The sequence below is a fragment of the Coenobita brevimanus genome, chromosome 65, assembly GCF_032717465.1.
Source record: "Coenobita brevimanus isolate Jiangsu-jjx chromosome 65, ASM3271746v2, whole genome shotgun sequence".
Classification (NCBI taxonomy): domain Eukaryota; kingdom Metazoa; phylum Arthropoda; class Malacostraca; order Decapoda; family Coenobitidae; genus Coenobita; species Coenobita brevimanus.
Window position 1 is genome coordinate 35,633,553 of NC_137018.1, and position 18,870 is coordinate 35,652,422.

General features: G+C 41.2%; 1 protein-coding gene across 1 annotated transcript in view; it reads left to right on the top strand.

The window, feature by feature from the left end:
• Agps (alkyldihydroxyacetonephosphate synthase) overlaps positions 1 to 18,870 on the top strand; it is a 93,857-nt gene that overhangs the window by 1,045 nt on the left and 73,942 nt on the right. The window contains exons 2-5 of the mRNA XM_080276617.1: positions 3,345 to 3,440; positions 11,886 to 12,022; positions 12,336 to 12,485; positions 17,303 to 17,454. Of these exons, the coding sequence (XP_080132743.1) occupies positions 3,345 to 3,440; positions 11,886 to 12,022; positions 12,336 to 12,485; positions 17,303 to 17,454 (535 nt within the window). The remainder of the gene's footprint in view (positions 1 to 3,344; positions 3,441 to 11,885; positions 12,023 to 12,335; positions 12,486 to 17,302; positions 17,455 to 18,870) is intronic.

Genomic DNA, 18,870 nt, shown 5'->3' on the forward strand with positions numbered 1-18,870 from the left:
TTGTGGAAGCATTGAAGAAAGTTAAATTGGGGAAAGCCCCAGGAATTGATGGAGTGTGTGGTGAAATGCTGAAGCATGGGGAAGAGATAGTAGTAGAATGGATGTGGAAGATGTGCAGATAGGCCTGGGAGGAAGGTAGAGTCCCGGAGGATTGGAAGTCAGGTATAATTATTCCCTTGTCCCTAAGTGTCAACAAGTGGGTTGGTGGAGGGTTGGTGCCCCTCCCTGTAAAACAACTAACTCGGTGTCAAATGGCCACCCTTTGCGGGATTATGGTGTCTGGCAATAGATAGATAGATAGACAAAGGAAAAGGGGAAAAAGAAGTGTGTGGTAATCATAGGGGCATTTGTCTTCTTAGTATAATAGGAAAAGTGTATGGTAGGATACTTATTGACAGAGTTAGAGAAAGAACAGAGGAATTAGTTGGAGAAGAACAGGGAGGCTTTAGGAAGGGAAGAGGTTGTGTAGATCAGATATTTATTCTTAGATCTTTAGTGGAAAAGTTTCTAGAGAAGGGAAAGAAGTTGTATGTGGCTTTCATGGATTTGGAGAAAGCATATGACAGGGTGGATAGACAAGGATTGTGGAAAGTATTAAGAATATATGGAGTAGATGGGAAGTTGTTGAATGCTGTGAAGAGTATGTATGATGGTGCTAAGGCTGCAGTGCATGTGGATGGTGAACTAAGTGAATTTTTCTCTTTGAAGGTTGGGTTGAAACAGGGATGTGTCATGTCTCCATGGTTGTTCGGTCTGTACATGGATGGGGGTAATAAAAGAGGTACAAGGTAGGGTAGTGGATGTTGGAGTGGCCCTGGTGAGAGAGGATAGTGTTTGGAAACTCCCTGTACTGTTGTTTGCAGATGATACTGTGTTGTTGAGTGAAGACGAAGGAGAGCTGCAAGGCTTGGTGGATGAGTTTGGGAGAGTGTGTAAGAAACGGAATCTAAAGGTGAATGTAGGGAAGAGTAAAGTGATGGTCTTTGAGAGAGGTGAATGTACAGCGAGGTTGGATGGTGAGGAATTGGAAAATGTGAGTACATTTAAGTACTTGGGTAGTGTGATGAGTAAGGATGGAGGTTTGGAGGTGAAGTGCTTGAAAGGGTACAGCAGGGAAGAAAGGTTGCTGGTTCTTTGAAAGCAGTGATAAGAAACAGAGAAGTGAGCATGCAAGTGAAATAGTTACTACATGACAGTACTGTATTGTGATACCAACTCTAACGTACTGTATGAAAGTGAAGCTTGGACGTTGTTGGAAGGACGCAAGAGTGAGAGCAGTGGAAATGAGTTATTTAAGAGGAGCCTGTGGAGTCACATGGAGAGACAGGCTGACAAATCAGAATATAAAGGAGCTTTGTGGTGTGGATGTGGATGTGATAGGAAGCGTTAGGAGGAATACACAGAGGTGGTTTGGCCATGTGGAGAGGATGGAAGGTGAAAGACTGATGAAGAGAGTGTATGTGATTGAGGTGGAGGGGGGAAGAGGGAGGGGGAGGCCGAGAATGAGATGGAGGGATGGGGTGAAGAGGTATATGAGAGAGGGGGGTGTGAGTTGGGAACGGTGCAGTGAAATGGCGGGGGACAGGGCGACGTGGAGGCGATTTGTTTGTGGCCACCCTGAACGGGATTGAGGCATCTGGCAATAGATAGATAGTTAAATTAAGCCCAATATTTTGACCGGATTTCAGATAATTAGGTGTGTATGAAAATATATGGTGAAGAAATTACTGGTATATTTTCACAACAGTCAAGACTGCTTTCCAGCACTGGCAACTTCTGACGAGCAGCCAGCCACCACTGCTTTCATTTATTCTTATTGGCTGATACACAGAGGAATAATTTCTCAGGTGTGCTTTTGTCTGTGCTCTTACACATTGGAACAAAACACTAGCAATTATTCCTCTTGTCATTGGGGATTCTTGGAAGTCAGAAATTAGAACAGTGTACAGTATACAGGCAAGACATAAACACAAAGTCAACTACTTTGGACTATGCTGCCTCAATGTGAGTAGTGATGTCACGACCAGTCAGAGGCCATTTCAGATTCATGTGATTTTTCAGCTACTTTATTGATTATTTTTTCATGTATCTCCACTTTTTTTTTTTTTTTAATGAAAAAAATAGTTGGCATAGTAATTTTCTGCATATTTTTTACCAATACAAATATCTTTAAAAATTTTTTGACCGGAAACTCGTCTGTTATACTTCTTTCAAAGTTGCTCTCTTCCTCTCTATGGATTTTTGTATGTTCATTTCTAGTTTTGTATTCTTCCATTGTTCTCCTGTTACCTCTCTTTATTTGTTTCATGCCTCATCCTTTTCTCTTTTTGCTGTCATACACCTTCTGTTGAACCAATCCATTTTCCAGTTCTCTCTCCCAGTTACTCCTGGCACATATTTTTCCACACCCAAGCTGTAAAGGTCCTAGAAAGTTATCCCATTTCTTCTGAGTCTCTGTTGTTTCCCATAATTCTCTCCAATCCGTATCTTTGAAAAATTTTCTCAGTCCTTTAAAGTTTGCTTTCCCAAAGTTGTATCTTCCATTCCTCTATAGCTCATCTCTTGGTGCCACTTTCCCATCTGCTGTAACATTGGTGATATTTTAACCCCCTCCATGCTGCATACCTCATATGAGGCACAAGGAAGGTCTGCATGGGCTATGCTGCAAGCCTCATGTGAGGTACAATTTACATTAGTTATGAAGCAGTGATTCCTGGAAGATAATTTACCTTACAAAGAATCAATGCAGCAGGGGTTAAAAGTGTGAATTTCAGACAGTACCAATATAGCACAGTTGACTTAATCACTAGGTACACAGTAAGTGGTATGTGCTGAAATTGTCACACACTAGTTGTTCTGTTAATCTGTTTCTGTGACAGAAATATTCATCTGTATCACAAAGCTAGTGCTTTGAATATGGCACAGTAAATGTCTTTTCATGTATGTGAAGTTAATTCATGTTCAGATAACTCAAAGGAACACCAAATATTGTTTCTCATCAATCAACAGTCATCTTTATTAGCACCATGTTAACACTCTGGCTCTTAGGACACTATCAGCTGATTGAAGTTTGCAGACATTAGATACAGTAAAATACTTTTCCTGTCCACAAGAGGGTTATTTTTTACTGGTGTGTAATGTTCTCTCAGGTGAATAAAATTGCCTGGCATTAGCTGGAATACACTCAAATATTAAACTTGTCTCAACCATGGCAGAGTGAATGGTACTAGTATTCACACTAAGGCTTTTATGAATCAGACAAAAATTTTCTGGAATTGAATATAGTAATACTATACTGTCCCAGTCATGAATGGGTTAGCTAATTATTTCTTGTGTTTCCATAGACAAGAGCTGCTAAAATGGAATGGATGGGGCTACCAAGACTCCAAGTTTATGGTTCACAAAGACAAGGACTACTATATTGCCTTCACCGGCTCCAGGTATGATTCATGACTCTCCTGCTGCTGATGTTCTTTTTCTTGGATTTTTTCTCTCTGATGTTCTTTTTCTTGGATTTTCTCTCTCTCTCTCTCTCTCCCCATCATTTGGACTGTTGTATGTTTTGAGTAAGGCCATCAGACTTCAGTGTCTGTACAGTTTTTCAGTTCATGTACTTTATATAATAAACCCTCACTATATCGAACCATGTTAACCTGGATTTGTTTCTTCTGACTTGTGTGTGCCTGCTGAACAACCATCGGATATATCAAACAAAAGGCCAGTTTATCAAAGTGATGTGGCCATCAGACCAAGAGACAAATTAAAAGCTTTTTTTGTTGTCTTTTCTATTTTGTTGTTTATTGCTGATTTAAAAATATTTAATATTTTTATATGCAGCTTGAAGGTAGACATAATAAACCCACACAAAATTGAAGTAAAAGTGTGAACATTTATTTCATCAGGTATCCACCAAACAAGAATTAGTATAAATCAGACTTTGGGTTGCTGAAGTTCCCCTAACAAACATCAGCTTTCCCCTCTGTTAGTTTGATGTATTGACGGCCTACTGATATTTTTTTTTTTTTTTGTAAATGTGGCTTTGCATATGTCTTGTACAGTAATATAACTGTGGCATGGATAAAGAGAAATACCATAGTCAAATCCAAACGTTCATTTTGCTTCTCTTGCATCTTATCCTCATTGGTAGAGTTGTAGGTGCTTGCATGAAATGTAGGAGAAGATATGACATCACCCACAGGGATAATGTCCATTGTAAACTGAAGTTGTTGTTGTTGCTACTGCTGGGTAACTCTGGCTGAACCGAGCCATCAACTGCAAGCAAGCAACCGCCCCTGCAGGGCCATCCTTTTCAGTAAACTGATGTTCCCTTGCAGTGGACAGTCCTAGAGAAATGTCTGGAGGTTTGGTTCCTGGATGGACACTGTATTTCTCTCTCTCTCTTTCTCCGCCTAGTTCACAGGGGCATAGTAGGCTTCGCGTCACCCATATTCAGTTATTTGGTTACCACCCAGTGTTGTAAATGGTTTCCTGGGTTTCAGAAAGTTGTTAGGCTTGTCACTGAGTGCAGAGCTACCTGAAATGGAAAGAAGAGCAAGGAAAAGTGACAGCAGGTATGGGAGAAATAGTAAGAGTGGTGGGCAGACAGAAAAAGAATGATAAGGTGGTGGAAGAAGTAGGCAACACTACATCAAGTAAGCAGATGATGGTCGCCACCACCCACCACCTGTGAACTGAAAAGAAATGAACATGTAAACAGGAAGCAGGTAGGTAGAGTAGAAAAGAGAGCATATGACAGTGGGATATTTATGGTGCTGGCAGAGAAGACTTGAACAATTATAGGATAGAAGCTTAGTAAATAAAGGATGAAAAATAGTTGGGAAAGCATAAAAATTGTGAACAAAGATGTTGTTGAGAGTGAAGGTAGGCCTCATTATAAGTAAGGATACCCTTTGTTACAAGTAGGCCTTATTATAAGTAAGGATACCATATGTTCCAAATGTTACAAGTTAATCCATATCATTTTTACTGTAAATTAAGGGGACCTGGTAAATCTGCTTAGTAGTTAGCAGTATACCCTTAACCCCCGGATGCTGGGCTAAAATCTTGCTGCGTGTCACCTCCTTACGGAAAAATTTCGCAAAATAGTTTTATCTCTAACCTTCATACCTCAAAAACTATAGAAGTTAGGGAAACGAATTTAAGACCAATTTACTCATCAACTCTTCTTTTTGGGAATGAAAGTATCCCCAGGTCTGTAGGTCATTGTGTCAGTGAGTAATGACGTAAGGGAGAGAACTAATTTTTGCTGCAAGAACAGGATGTTTTCATGCGTCTGCCCGCGGCCCCGACCATGGCTTTGCTCTCAGTGTGATAACTTCTCCATTACTAGATATACTAGACACAGTGGTGTCCAAGGCATGCCCTATGGCCCTATCACTGAGTCTTTTTCTAGTATCCTTGGAAAGAGGCTTGCCAGGGGTGGATGAAGCAAAAGTCCACGTGAGGCGGGAACAGAATTAGACAATAAGGTTAAGAAGAGATTGTCTTACACCTGGCAGTCACAGAGACGCCTGAGGTATGGTTGGCTTGGCTGGTGGGAGTCCCTTCCTAGCTTTTAGTGATAAGATAAAGTGGTGGCCACTTCAAACTGTGGCGCGAAAACAAGTGCGGTTCTGACCGACATCCTGTGCTGCCCGGCTACCAATTTCTTGACAGTTCCGACTGACTCCCAACGGTTTGGGGCTGATGGGTAGTGTTTCTGTAATTCAGTGGTAATTTTAGTGCTGGAGAGAGATGCTTTCATGTAGTGGCCCAGTTATACAGCATCCCTCAACTCCCCCCCCCCACCAGTCGAGCAGGGCAGTACTCCCAAGATGGATGGAAAGCTGATGACAGGGAGAGCTGGAGCTCCCGTTTCATCAGCCTTTGGGACTAGGTCGCGACCATCCCCCTTTGCCGAACTTTTTCAGTGTCTCAGTAACACAGAGAGTAGGCCAGCATGCTCTCCAATACAAGTTTCTCTTAACTATCTACACCAAACTACGTGCACAGTACACACCACACTTCCTTTTCAAAATTTGGAAAAAAGAAAAAAAAAAAATGGCGTCGAATAACATAGCCTCGGAGTCCCCGGGGGGAGGACCATAAATGCCCCCACCTTCTGCCCGTCTCCCGGTGACGACTCAAGATGCCTGGAACCACTGTCTGACCCTCTTCTCCTTCACTTCTGCAACATTTGTGGCCTTTCCTCTAACTTTCGCTCTGTTGAGCACCACCTCTCTTTCTTTAAACCTCACCTTCTTTTTGTAACTGAGACTCAGCTGTCTGAGGCAACTGACAGCAGACCCTTTTTTGTATCCTCCTACTTTATACACATTTCAAAGCCAAAGGTGGCTGTTGTGTATATAACGCAACAACTTATCTTGCTCTCATGTTCCTGAACTCGATTCTTCTGAATTCTCTACACTCTGGCTTCAGCTTTCTTTTCATTCTCTAACTAAATATATCTGTGCTGTTTACTTATCTCCTAACTCTACTGACTATCAGAAATTCTTTGACTATCTTACTTCTACGATGGAACACATTCTATCCATTTCTCCTTTCTCTGAAATCTCTATTCAGGGAGATTTCAATGTTCACCACCACCTTTGGCTTTCCTCTCCTTGCACTGATCCACTTGGTGAACAAGCCTACACCTTTTCTATCCTTAATGGCCTAGAGCAGGTTGTACAGCACCCTACTCATATCCCTGACAGCCTTGGAGAGAGCTCCAACATACTTGACCTCTTCCTTACAACTAATCCTTCTGCTTACACTGTTAATCTTTTCTCTCCGTTGGGCTCCTCCGATCACAACCTTATCACCTTAACCTGTCCTATCGCTCCGGTACGGCCTGCGGACCCTCCAAAGAAACGTTGTCTGTGGCACTTTGGAGCTGCAGATTGGGAGGCCCTCAGGCAGTACTTCTTTGATTTTCCCTGGAATGATTATTGCTTCCGTGGCTGGCAGCCATCTTAGCATGCCTTGCGCATTACCGAGGTTATTCTCTTGGTCATGGAAGCATACATTCCTTTCTCATATCCTTTGACTAATGGACGAAAGCCTTGGTTTAATCACGCTTGTTCTAATGCTGTCCGCAACAAGGAGAAGGCCTATAAAAGGTACCAGAGCCAACCCACCCCTGAATCACATCTTTTATATGTTTCTGCCTGGAATTGTGCTAAGTCTGTTCTTCGCTCTGCTAAAAATAATTTCATCCGTACTAATTGCTCTCAACTCTCTAACTTGAATTCTTCCGGCTCCTTCTGGCACCTTTACTAAAAACCTTTCTAACAACTTTACCTCATCATCCTTCCCTCCTCTCTTCTACTCTGATGGCTTTGTAGCTATTTCTTCTACTGATAAAGCAGATCTCTTCGCTCAGACTTTCTCCTTCAATTCCACCTTAGATGATTCCGGTGCTGTTCCTCCATCACTTCCCCCCTCTGACTTCCTGATGGCTGACATTAAAATTTCTTCAGCTGATGTATTTTCTGCCATCACAGGCCTCAATACTAATAAGGCATATGGGCCTGATGGAGTCCCTCCTGTTGTTCTCAAGAACTGCTCTTCTGAGCTTACACCCTGCCCAGGCAAACTCTTTCGCCTTTGTCTGTCAACATGTACTATTGCGGCCAGGAGTTCTTAGCCACCCTCGTCCTGCCAACCCGTGTATGTGGCAGCGTTGCATTCACGAGCACAGAAGTTGCCTTCGATGCATTTCTGTCGAAAAATATCCCTTCAGCTTTGGGCTTGTACTAATGGATAAAGCAATAGTAATATTTACTTTGAAGGTTTTATTCTGATAACACGAACATATCACATTTATTATTTAGTAACTATATTTTCTCATACAATACCAAGCAAGTAACTTAAAAATGTTTCATTAATTTCACTCCACGACTCCCTGTACTGTAGATTTGAATCAGCCAATTGTACTGTAGATTTGAATCAGCCAACACAAAAAGTGAACAAGTTCGAAGCATTCATTTGTTACCGAGAGAGAGAGAGAGAGAGGAAGTATGGTGGGCACCTGTGAATTTTGGAATAATGAGGTGGAGGCAGATTGGCGCAGGGAAATGCAAGGGATGAGAAACCCTGGATTCCTGTGATCCATTGAAAACAGGTCAGTGTGCATATTTCTTCCATCAGTCACTAGAACTTGCTTTGTGATAAAGTTATTTTTTTGTCTTTTTTTTAGGTTTGCTTTCGTTGGAATAATGAATTAGGAGATAAATGTTGTTAGTTTAACAAAAATCTGTGCTTAAGCAAGTAATTTGCCTCTCTCTCCAGAGAGAGATATCCAGTTAATGAGAAAAATACTCATGAGTTTGCCAAAAATCTCCGGGTGCCAATCACCAGAGGAAAAAAAATGCAAACATAAGGCATTTAACAAAAGTTACGCGACCTGACAAATATTTTTACAAAATCAACTGGTGTTACCCAGAAAAAAAGAACATCTTTCATTTTATCTGACGAGACATTATCCTGGGATAAATAAACTCCGTCATAAATTCCCTGATTGGCTCGAGCACGTTATTTACTCGTATCGCATAAAATCATGTGTATGTAGCCGGAATGAAGCCTCTTATCTATGGCCTGTCAAACCCCCTGCAAAGAGTACCCCATACTGTTTTCTACCGACAGACTGAGTTCAGCAGTGAGACTCATCTTTAGTATAAGGAAGTCCACCCCGTCTCTGTGTCTGTGTGTGTGTGTGTGTTGAATTGCGAGTCATCTGACTTGTGGAGCATGGTATGCGAGTTGGTAGATTGGTGACTGGGTGGGTGGATTGGTTAGTGTAGGCTGGTGGTTTCACAGGCGGATTAGGTGGAGTGGGTGGGTGAGAGGGAGGGAAAGGGTTGTTGGGCTGGTTAAGTGGGGTGGAGTGGGGTTCGTGCATTGTTTAAGTGAGGTGGGTGGTGGGGCCACCTGTAGGACAAGGCAAGCTACGGGTTTGTGTCGTCCTGCTTTTGAGACATACTGTACTGAGTCAGGTTGTGGGTATGTGCTTTGATGGGTGGGTGTGTAGGTGGATGGACGGATTGTGGGAAAACAAGTCTCTGGGATTAGGTGATCTGAGTTAATGTCCGAGTTGGGAATAGATCAGTGTGCGGAAAATCGGTCCATAGGGGATATTATTCAGGAATTATGCTGAAGTAGGTATATATATCCAGTGGGTTACAACAGGTCCATAGTGCAGTATGTCTGTTGGTTAAGAGGTCTGTTTCAACTGCATGCATCAGTGGGTGATATAACCACGTCGAATAACAGGTTTATGGGGAAAATAGGTTCATTGTGAAAAATATGTCCATGAGTATCTGTCCATGTAGGAAACCTGTATCCATGGAGAGATTCAAGGTCGACGGAAAAATTGGTCCTGGGGAGAAAATACATCAATGAGGAAAATTAGTTCATTGGAAAATGGGTTACGTAGAAAAGTGGCGTCTTTGAGAAAAAAAAATTCAGTAAGGAAAATAGGTCCATGAGGGATTGTGGTCCGAGTGGTGAAAATGTCCATTGATAAAGATATTCACGGGGTGAAAATAGGTTCATAGGGTCATACACGTATTGTAAACATACATGGAAATATTTAAAGTAACTGGGACCCAAAGTGTCCAACTTTTAAAAGCGACCATTGTCTGGAATTAGGCTTACCATTGCACACCTTCGACCAAACAACCATTAGCCAGACCCTATTGCCACTTCGTCATCCAGTTATATTTCATAATTTACCTTCATTTAGTCATTTAGGCATAGAAAGCCAACCGAAACGAAAGAAAAAATCCCTGTTTAACTGTGTCGAGCACCTCATTTCTCCACCTCATTCCTTTAAAATCCACAGGCACCCACTTCTCTCTCTCTCTCTCTCTCTCTCTCCTGTTAACAAATGAATGTTTCGAACTGGTTCACTGTGTGTTCGCTGGTTCAAACCTACAGGAAGTCGTGGAGTGGAACCAAATATACATATTTGTCACTTGCTTGGCTCTATACGAGAAACAAGTTATTAAATAATCAGTATGATATATTCGTGTTATCAGAATAAAACCTTCAAAGTAAATATTACTCTTGCTTTATCCATTAGTACAAGCCCAAAGCTAAAGGGATATTTTTTGACAGAAATGCATCGAAGGCAACTTCTGTGCTCGTGAATGCGACGCTGCCACATACACGGGTTGGCGGGACGAGGGTGGCTAAGAACTCCTGACTGCAATAGTACCTTTCCCTCTTGCTGGAAGTTTGCTCTCATTCAGCCAGTCCCAAAAGGGACGCTCCACAGGCGATCTCAACTACCTTTCAGAATCCTGGTCATTCTCCTTTCGGGACTTTGGCGATAGCTTTGCCATTGCACTTGACATCTCAAAGGTTTTCGATTGAGTCTGGCATAAATCTTTAATTTCCAAACTGCCCTCTTACGGTTTCTATCCTTCTATCTGTGCCTTCATCTCTAACTTCCATTCTGGTCATTCTATAGCCGCTGTTGTAGACGGCCATCGTTCTTCTCCTAGATCTGTTAACAGTGGTGTTCCTTAGTGCTCTGTCCTATGACCAACCCTCTTCCTTTTATTCATCAGTGACCTTCTAAGCTGTACATCTAACCCTATCCACTCATATGCTGATGACTCCACCCTTCACCTTTCCATTCGATTCCCGCAACGTCCATCCCAGCAGTTACTTCAGCAAACAAGAGATGAGGCTATGGCACACCTAATGTCTAACTTGGCTCGTATCTCTGACTGGGGTAAAAATAATCTGGTTGTTTTTAATGCATCAAAGACTCAGTTTTTGCACCTATCAACCCGACAAAATCTTCAACAGGTATACCCATTAATGTTTAATAATATTCGACTTAATCCTGCATCATCCTTGAACATGCTTGGGGTTTCATTTACTCGGGACTTATCTTGGAAAGATCATATTACATCTCTTGTAAAATCTGCTTCCAAGAGATTGGGTGTGCTAAGCTGACTCTGTTCCTTCTTTACCCCTGCACAATTGTTGACTCTATACAGGAGTTTAATCCGCCCCTGCATGGAGTACAACTCTCATATGTGGGGAGGCTCACCACATACAGCTCTTCTCAATAGGGTGGAGTCAATGGCTTTTCGCCTCATTGACTCTCCTCCTCTTACTGACTCCCTTCAACCTCTGTCTGTTCGCCACAGTGTTGCATCTTTATCTCTTTTCTATCGCTATTTCAATGGTCACTGCTCCTCTGAACTGTCTGCATGCATTCCTCCACCTCTATGATGGGCGCATAGCACCCGTCTAGCAGCAAACTCTCATCCCATTTCTGTCCAGATCTATAATGCAAGAGTTAACCATTACTCTCAGTCCTTCATTCATGCAACAGGTCAACTCTGGAACTGTCTCCCTCTGTCTGTATTTCCTGCTTCCTATGACCTCCAGTCTTTCAAACGCAGTGTGTCCAGGCATCTCAAAATGATCGGATCTTGACGTTGACTCTGTCTTGTATTTCGTTTTTCTCTTGGAAGGAACAGTTTTGCGGGCTCGTTGCCTTTGGTTCCTTCTTCCTCACATAAAAAAAGAAAGAAAGAAAAAAAAGAGGTGGATGGTGGACTGCAGAAGTAACCTTCAGCCTGCAGTCCACCGTGGTCACATTCAGATAAGCCTGGGATCATGATAATGGCATTTGGTGACATTATAGATAAGAACAAAAGAAAGTATGGCTTGTAGTTTGACTGTTGCTGCCAAGGAGCATGTACCTCGAGCTATGTTCCCCTCTGATTCATAACTCTGAAGCGTTTAAAAAAAGCTTTTGCTTGTGTATGTGTGTGTGTGTGTGTTTTAGGAGGTATATTTCTTAATAGATAAGCTTCACATTGCATGCCAGATTTATAAGAAAATGTACCCTTATCCTGTAGGTACAAGATCGGGAACATGGTGCTGCCTCATTTTGCCGGTTGGGTCAAGGAAACACTCGGAGTAAAGTTTGATGACTGCACCCCACCAAAGCCACCACCTCAGCCCCACGAATACCCCACACCCACCCTCAGTCAAGGTAGCTTTGCCAGTAGGATATGTTACACTTTTATTTTCATCCTCTTTTTTTTTTGTGTAGTTGTGGACAAAATTATCACCCCACTTTTAGGTGAATAAATAGCAAATGCCTTCACAATAATTCCTCTCTCTCTCTCTCTCTCTCTTGCATTTCAGTATTAACTTTGTCATTCAGTTTTCTATCTTGGTAATTATTGGTGTTCATTTTATAAATTAATACAGAGAACAAGATTTGTATATTGTGTAGCAGATTGAGTTCATTCCACAAGTACATGTAATGCATTTTACTTACAGTTTATATCTTCTTGTTGCAGAATTCCTGGAAGAAATGAAAAGTCAAGGTATCGAGTTCAGTTTAGAAGGAGAAGACCGCCTGTTTCGCGCCCATGGACACACATTAGCTGAAATATTCACACTGCGAGAAGGGATGTTTCCTCGCATTCCAGATATGGTGGTGTGGCCAAGTGAGTTGGAAGAAGATAGAGTGGGAGTGGGTGTGTGAGGAGAATGGTGGGGTCAGTGGAAAGGGATGGGGTTCACTTGGGGAGGGTGGGGGGTTGGAGGTAGGGCATGCATCCTGATATGTCAGCCACAGTTCCCTTTTGCTGTTATGGAACATAAGTCACAGTGTACAGGTTAATCCTTATGTAGCCTCAATATACTCATTCCTGTGTTTCATAGGAAGGCCATCTTAGCACCAGCTACTTAACTAAAGCCATTCTGCTGTCAGTTTCTTTTTTACCCTCTGCCCCCCCATCTCTCTCTCTCTCTCTCTCTCTCTCTCTCTCTAATTCATTCATTGCTGTGCCAAAGTACTTAGCAAGGCCCTCCATTCACAGGCACTTCATACTGCAAGTCACCTCTTTTCTAGCCAATACTTAACGTGTTCTAAACTTGTTTTCCAAGTACGCTGCTCAGAGACACTCGCAAAACTCAGACCCAGACAGCTAAGTTCATGTTCGCTGTTGGTGAGCATCATCATCTGCATGCATCAGCTTTGATAGGCCATTAACCCGTGGATTGCAAGCCACAGGTCAGGCTGGGTAGCATCGCATCGCAAGCCCCAGCTCAGGCTGTGCTGGCTGTGCATCACCGTAAACAACTCGACCCTTACTCAAACTCACGCATGGCTCTATACAAAGAGGGAAAGAGAGAGATTTTTTTCTTTTCACCAAATGATGCCCTGGATGTTTATCTTCAAGTTTATAGTATTTAAAAAAAAAAAAAAAAAAAAAAAAAAAAAAAAAAAAAACTACATCCTTACGTAAACTTACGCATGGCCCTACACAAAGACGGAGAGAGAGAGATTTTTTCTTTTCACCAGATGATGCAATGGATGTTTATCTTCAAGTTTATAATAAAGAACCGGAAAAACCTAAAAAAAAAATTCCTTCATTTTTTGCGCACCACAGTGTGGGTGGTATACAAAAAGGTAAATGTGCAGTCCACAGGTTAATCACCATCTCAACCCTTTTCTCAACTCAGGTTGCAGTCTTTCAGAACCCTGTCCTTATAGGCCCATGCTTTGAAACAGTACATTTTTTTTCGCTATCTGATATTAGAGAACAACAGTATTGTACACATCTATCTACCCTTAAACATATTTCTTTTCAGTCATAAAAATTCATTTTAGCATCTAGCAGTTTCTTAGCTATGCCCTCCCTAGTCACCTTGTTATTATCTTTTTCCAGATCTCCCCCAGTTTTTTTAAAATTTCATTTATTCATTTTTTATCCCTTTACCTATAACTTCCAGTTGCTTAAATGCATTGTAGCTACAGTATTGAGGCATCTCAAAATGATTGGATCTTGAATTTGGCTGTCTTTTATTCCATTTTTATTAGAAAGAATAACTATTTTGCAGGTTTCCATCCTTGCTGTCTTTCTTCGTTGCTTTAAAAAATATGATTAATGTCATTGATATCTTGGTGTTTCTTACATAAAGTATTTTCTGAATCAATTGCATTACTTCAAATTCAGTTGAATCCCAGTTAACCGGGAATGTTGGTGAATTCACCTTATTGGTTACTGATTTTTCCAGGATATCTGACATACTCTTATGCATAGGGTATATCATTGTATTGTATGTAGTACTCACCACACATGTCTAGGACCACACTAACATATTCCATTTCAATGTTACCTCCTCCTAAACACAACCCACAGATGTAACATGCATGATTGCATTGTCTGCCAGTAGTGCAAAATGCACAAGTTAAGATCATTGTGTTAATTATTACTCATTATTTTACTCATAAAAACATGGTATAAACTAAAGAGATAAATTTTTAACCTTTATTGGTGAACTGATGATATGTAAAGAAATGTACTGTACAATAGAATTATTATGACTTCCATGCCCATTCGTCAGTTGTGTATGCAGTCATAACCCCTCTGTCTGTTTCTTCCCCATCTGACGGCCGTTACTCCACTCCACACTTCCCACCCAGTTGTATTGCAGAAAATAAAATAAGTATGTCGGAATTGCAAGCACAGTGATTTTGTCCAACAAAGCAAGCCTTCATTCCTATCAACTAAATTTTCTCTTCTCTGACAGTGCAAATGCTTTCTAAGATATTTATGTGGTACACAAAGTCATCTTAGAATGCATTTGCACTAGCAGAGAGGAGAGTCCAGATGATAGGAATGAGAGTTTGCTTTCTTGGACGAAGTCATTGTACTTGTGAAGCCTCCCCTCCTCCCCGGCAAACAGCTGAGTGGCAAGTGGGGAATGGAGTGATGGTGGTCAGGTGGCGAAGAAATGGATAGGCAGGCTGTAGCCATATACACGGCTGATGTGTCATACAAGGTGCAACCCAAAAGTTCTCGAATTTAGAATGCAGGGTGAAAACTGCTTGTCAAATGGTGTGTGGATGCCAGGTGGCAGTGCACGCACCCGTTATTTGTTAGTGTATCAAGTGGTGTTGGGCAGGGTTGCTGCATTTGCTGCATGTGTATGTTTTTTTATTGTTGTGTTTGGGTTAGTTTGCAAATTTTGTGATCCCCAAAATGGAGGACAAGAAGGAGCAATGTGTGTGCATCAATTTTTGTGTGAAACTTTGGAAGAACGCGGCAGAAACTCATAAAATGTTAAATGTTTAGTGACAGTGCTTTGGAGGTTACACAAACTTATGACTGGTTTGTTATACAATTGGTCAAACCTTAACAGATGACAGTGCACGTTCTGGTCACCCATCCACAAGTTCAGTTCCTGACAAAGCGGCTGAAGTTCATTCAACTTTTGTCGAAGATCGCAGGAGAATAGTCCATGATGTTTGTGACACGATTAGCCTATCCTATGGAACTTGCCAGTGTGCTTTGTCTGACAACCTTGACATGAGACAAATAACCGCCACGTTTGTCTTGAGGCTCCTGACTGATGAGCAAAAGCAGCATTGAGTAGGGGTCTGTGTAGAGCTCAAGGAAATGGCCAGAAATGACCCTAACTTCCTCTCAAGTGTCATTACTGGTGATGAAAGCTGGGTTTGCAGGTACGGCCCAGAAACCAAACAACATTCATAGCAGTGGAAGAGCCCAGCTTCGTCCTGATCAGAGAAGGCACGTCAGGTCAAGAGCAATGAGAGGTCAATGTTCATCACTTTCTTTGTCATGGAGGGCATTGTTCATAAGGAATTTTGTTCCTCAAGGACAGACTGTCAGTGCAAAGTTTTACTGTGACATTTTGAGACAATTCCGGGAGGATGTGAGGCAAAAACGTCCAGAGTTGCACATGAACAAACGGGTGCTTGACCACGACAATGCACCTGCGCACATGGCCCATGTTGCTCAGCAGTTTTTGGCATTAAAAAAATGCCAGTTATCCACCACCCCGTGTTCACCAAAGCCCCCTGTGATTTTTTCCACTTTCCAAAAATGAAAATCCAGCTGAAAGGACTAAGATATGATACCATTGAGGAGACTCAGGAGAAATTGCAGAAGTTCCTGAACAAGCTGATGCTCAGGGACTTCGAAAATGCATTCCGATCGTGGGAGAAGAGCTGGGATTGATGGCTGCACGTTTAAGGAGACAGAAGGGGACAGTGGTGATCAGGACTTTTGACATTTTTTTTTTTTTCCCCTTTAGTCAAATTTTGGGAACTTTTGAGTAGCACGCCATATTGATTTTGCTGTACAGTACAACATTTTATCCATATCTTTAGTTTACCTATAAATGTTCAGATTTATTTCTTTATTTTTTTATGTTTTAATTAATAACCATTGGATGATATTTAATAGAATGGACTTACCAAAGTATGGTAAGACACTACTAGCAAGTGAGTCATTTCATCATGAAGAAATCTGTACTGGTATCGCACAATTTTGAATGATGCAGAGTATGCCATTTTCAATGGGTTTACTTGTACTGTTTTTCACCTAAAAATTTCTTGTGCTTGGATTCCAAGGACTTTGTATCATAAATCATGAAATTTCATATTATGTCATCAGTGCCTTATAATGTTCATTTATTCAAATCTGTTGCCTATGACCAGCTTCTGTTTCATGGTGAGCACAACGTGCTAACGTTTAGTTTGCACATTAGACATCACAGACAATACAAATTGCCAACTATCACAACAAAACTGTGAGCGAGCTTGTCTGTTGTCTTAGTGGTAAGTGGATTGGTGGTTTGTCGCTGGAAAGTGGAGGTGTAGACGATGACTGGATTAGAAGAGGGGGGGAGAGGAGGTCTGAGAAGGGGATGAGCTAGGAAACAACCTTGACTGGAAATGTCTTCACCTCACTTTACCTGACTTCGCCAAGTCTAACACAACAGGTAACACAACACGTGACTATCCTGTGAGGGTAGCAGGTATTCAAAGTGGTGCACACTATTGTATTTCTATTGATAATTTTGCCAATCTGTGAATTTTAATGTTTGATACTCTCCGTTATCTGGATATCGAATATCCAAGGTTGTAATGTATTGGTTCATACTTGATACCATTCTGTGCATCGACCACCAGACATTTTGATATTTTTCATACCTTTTCTGTCATTTTACATACATTTTATGCAATACTATGAATCTTTACCATGATGATTTTTGCACTCTGTTGGTCACCTTTATCCTTTTGTTCAGCAGTACAGTCAGCCTTCTTCCAGTCCACTGGTATAAAGCCACTTGTCTTTGCATTCTGGTATATTTCCGACAGATATTTCCTTCCACTCATTCCACTTCAGTGTGTTGTACACTGTCAGAACTCATTAGAGCAGAACTTAGTAAGTAGATAATATATGGAGGAAATACTGTACACCATTTTTCTGCACCTCCCTGCCCACAGCAAACCACAGGGAAGTTGAAGTAGTGGTTGGGGCTGCAGGGAAACACCAGGTGGTTCTGATTCCCTTTGGCGGTGGGACGAGTGTTTCTGCAGCCCTCTTGTGTCCTGAGGAGGAGTCCCGGCCCATTGTCTCTCTTGACACCTCACAAATGGTATGATATTGGCCTAGCATAGATTGGTTTATACCCTCCCCCCCCTCTTTTTTTTTAAGGGGGAAGTATTGGGCTGAGTTTTGTAAATTATTTTTGATACTACCATACATTTAGTAAGGACATTAGAAATGGCCTCCGTTAATTCGTTCAGTACGACCACTTGTATAATTTGTTGCAGCTACTAGATGGTTTGATTTAGCATTGGAGAGACTCCGTGAACAAGAGGTTAAGGAAACATGATGTAAACTGTTACATACTACTGTAAGGGAATTGTGGCTGGGTAGTTATAAAACTGAGTTAGCAATCTAGTATGCATGGTTGAATTTCAGATATCATTAGATGGCATTGCAGTGTGTAACTATAGCATATTTGAGCTCATCTGAGATGAGATGAATCTTAAGCTTTTGAAAGCTGGCAGCTGCTTGGTTGTCCAAGAGCATTTGTTTTTTAATGATACTTTTAAAATTATTTTTATTATAAGGGTTACAAAACCATTTGATGATAATATTGCCCAGATAAAATATTTGTATATAATATGTAGGCAGTCTTATCGTCAGACAGTTATTGTAACTCTTATAATAAAAAAAGTATGTTTTTAATAATGAATGCACTGGGACAACCAATCAGCTTCCAGCTTTCAAATCGTTCAGGCTTGTCTCAAATGAGATCAAATAAGCTATAATTTCATTAATTTTCAGTAAGACTACTTACATGCCATGAAAACACCCTTGCTGTTGCTGGTACACTTTATTATATGACACTGCATATTTCCGAGAAACATAATGAGCAAGTAGTACTATACCCAAACAGGTGGTATTATGCCTGCACAGTAGATCTGTTAGTGGAGTACCAAAGGTTTGATGTCCATCAAAAATTCAAGTCTTTGGAGTTGGAGTTCATACCAGGTGATTGTACTGTGCCACGGCATAGCCCTTTTCCTGCAGTTAAGGCGGATTTAAAAACTGATAAATAAATAAATACCAGTACAGTAACCTCTCACATAACGCGAGGGTTAGGTTCCTGGAGAGGTCGCGTTAGTTAAAAACGCGTTTTTTAAACATAATTTTCCCATAAGAAACATTGGTAATATTGGGGGTTATGTTCCTGGACTCTGGGAAAGTCTACCCATTTGGGGAGTTATGCTACTTTAAACTTAAAAGCAACAATATTGATTTGAAGGAAAATCCATGTAAAAAACAAAAACAGTATATTTGGGGAGAAATAAACAACATTTGAGCCCTAGTTGGGCCAAATCTTTGTTTACTTCTCCCCAAATATATACTGTTTTCATTCTTTACGTGAATTATCTTCAATTCTGCATCATTCACGGCATTGAGAAAGTTCCTCAACATTATTAATGCATTAGTAGGTCATAAAAACACTAGAGTTAAAGCAATATTTTCATTACAGTAAGTA